This window comes from Berghia stephanieae, chromosome 15 (genome assembly GCF_034508935.2).
Source record: "Berghia stephanieae isolate SIO BIC M18660-M18661 chromosome 15, UCSD_Bste_1.3, whole genome shotgun sequence".
NCBI lineage: Eukaryota > Metazoa > Mollusca > Gastropoda > Nudibranchia > Aeolidiidae > Berghia > Berghia stephanieae.
This window is the reverse complement of record NC_088374.1, coordinates 15,805,251-15,807,750: the sequence shown is the minus strand read 5'-3', so window position 1 is coordinate 15,807,750 and position 2,500 is coordinate 15,805,251. Positions and strand designations below refer to the sequence as shown.

Genomic DNA, 2,500 nt, shown 5'->3' with positions numbered 1-2,500 from the left:
ATATACCCACATAGACACACGCATACACACATACACACATACACCCACATAGACACACACATACACACATACACACATATACCCACATAGACACACACATACACATATACACACATATACCCACATAGACACACGCATACACACACATACACACATACACCCACATAGACACACACATACACACATACACACATATACCCACATAGACACACACATACACACATACACACATATACCCACATAGACACACACATACACACATACACACATATACCCCATAGACACACACATACACACATACACACATATACCCACATAGACACACACATACACACACATACACACATACACACACTCACAAAGACAGTCGATCTTACATTGATGCCACGACATGTTTCATTGTTGGCCAGATGTTAAAATGCACGTGAATTGAGTAAATATTCACGGTTGTGTTATGTTATGAAAATATTACTATGATGATGTGGAACCATTTTTTGTAACTTGTTGAACTATAGATAGTTCGAAGATGACGTCAATCAGGTCTTTGTTATTATTATTTCTTTTCTTTTTTTTTTGCCATCCGCGTTTATGAGTAATTCTCACTAAACTGTATTAACCTGACTATAAACGGTCATGGTTACACATAGTTTTGTGTGTTGGTCAGTTATATTCCGGATGGCAATGTTGTGAGCTTCTTAGCCAAGCTTATACTATCTATAAACACTATAGATTGTGTGCGCTTGGCTAAGAAGCTCACAACATTGCCATCCGGAAGTATAACGGACCAACACACAAAACTGTATGTAACCACGAACATTTATAGTCTGGTTAATACAGTTCAGTGAGAATTATTCATAAACGTGGATGGCAAAAAACAATAACAAAGACCCGAGTGACGTCATCTTCATTCTATTTATCATTCTATTTATAGAAGGAAAGAAATTGACGTCACTCAGCTCTTTGTTATTATTTTTAGCTAGTCTTTTTTAAAGAGTTGTTCCTACTACAGTATATAGTTTTGTTTGTTGGTACGTTATATCCGGCTGGCGGATGCTGTGAGTTTTGTTTTATTTATTTATTTGGATAAACGCATAGCATCAATGCTTGGATATAATATGTATTTTGAACCGAACAAGATTAATCGTTCTTTTTTATTCAAATCAGATATATTACAACCACTCTGCATTTCCATCGAACTACGTCAAGCCTAAAATCTTCAATGTGAAAGTTGATAAAAGTCATTCGCGACGAGCATGAGAACACAAACAAAACCATGAATGCTGTAAGTTCATAATAAAAACTGAAATTATTTCGGTTGATAAAGACAGTTCAGCTATAATACTGTTTAAAAAGTTAGACATTTATAACTTTAAAGGCTATTATTCTTATAATCCAAAATAGATGAATTCTGTGTCGAATTATCTTTTGTTTTCAAGAGGCTACGCCGGTTTGTTGAATTTCAAAACAACCTGTTTACGATAAGTTTAACTTTTAACGACTCCGGGTTGATGATAGTTTTTGGTTTTAAAGACAAAACCAGGATATTGGGAGGCCTTCCACGATGTTGGGTAAGGAGACAGCGATTTTAGGATTTTGTACATCTGAAGAAAGTAAGGCGTTCCCTCAAACTAAAAAAAAGCAATGACAAGTCAAGACCAAGTCAAGCAATCAAGGAACTGGATTTTTTTCAGCTCACCATGATCATGTCTGGGCCAGATTATTTTCACTGTGATGTTAAGCCTAAGAGTGAAATTTTATATGGACTCGTTGACAGTGACTTTTCTTTTAGGGTGCCCGCTTTTCTTTATTAATTTTTTAATAGGAAATGTCAGTGTCAATTGCCAAGACCAAGGAGTCAATTTGGAACTCTTCAGGTGCATGAGGTGATTTCAGTCGAATCTCGATTTGCGGGCATATGAATCTCGAATCTTGTCACTTTCTTCCTTCATTCATTCGTTATCAATCGTTGTGGAAGGTTTGAGTCTACACTCATCTACATTTGTTTTTAATTTGGCCACCTATATTCGCAGTAGTAGGCTTCGAATAATGATTTCTTCTATTCGTAGGAGTACCGTGAATAATAGATAGTGTTCATATTCGTTATTCGCACTAGTACTGCAAGTAGTAGATATAATTCATTTCAGTTATTTGCATATTAGTACTGCAAATGCGGGTTCGTTCTGTATTTTCAGTAGTAGCCTTCAAGCCTATAACTATAACTATAGCTAACTATAATCACATAGCTTGTTTTTTAATGATAACATTTAGGTCCATCCATTGCTTGTATTGCAGCGGCGATTTGTCAATTGCCAAGGTCCTAGTCCTTGGCAATTTAAGCTGCCTTTTTTATATTTAACTTTTTTCCTGGTCATTCGATGACAAAGTATGTAGACGGTAGGTCTCTAATTACTGTTATAACAAAATTATTTTATTTATTCATTTTTTCTTCTTTCAGCAAAGTGTTGTTTTCAAACAGGAGCAAGGTAAGCCCACTTCTTAT

The 2,500-nt window shown here is 35.6% G+C and overlaps 1 protein-coding gene across 1 annotated transcript in view; it reads left to right on the top strand.

Annotated features, from left to right (window-relative positions):
- Window positions 1-1,167: 1,167 nt before the first annotated feature.
- LOC144960865 (uncharacterized) overlaps window positions 1,168-2,500 on the top strand; it is a 29,631-nt gene continuing 28,298 nt past the window's right edge. The window contains exons 1-2 of the mRNA XM_078894261.1: window positions 1,168-1,282; window positions 2,456-2,483. Of these exons, the coding sequence (XP_078750387.1) occupies window positions 1,274-1,282; window positions 2,456-2,483 (37 nt within the window). The 5' untranslated portion in view covers window positions 1,168-1,273. The remainder of the gene's footprint in view (window positions 1,283-2,455; window positions 2,484-2,500) is intronic.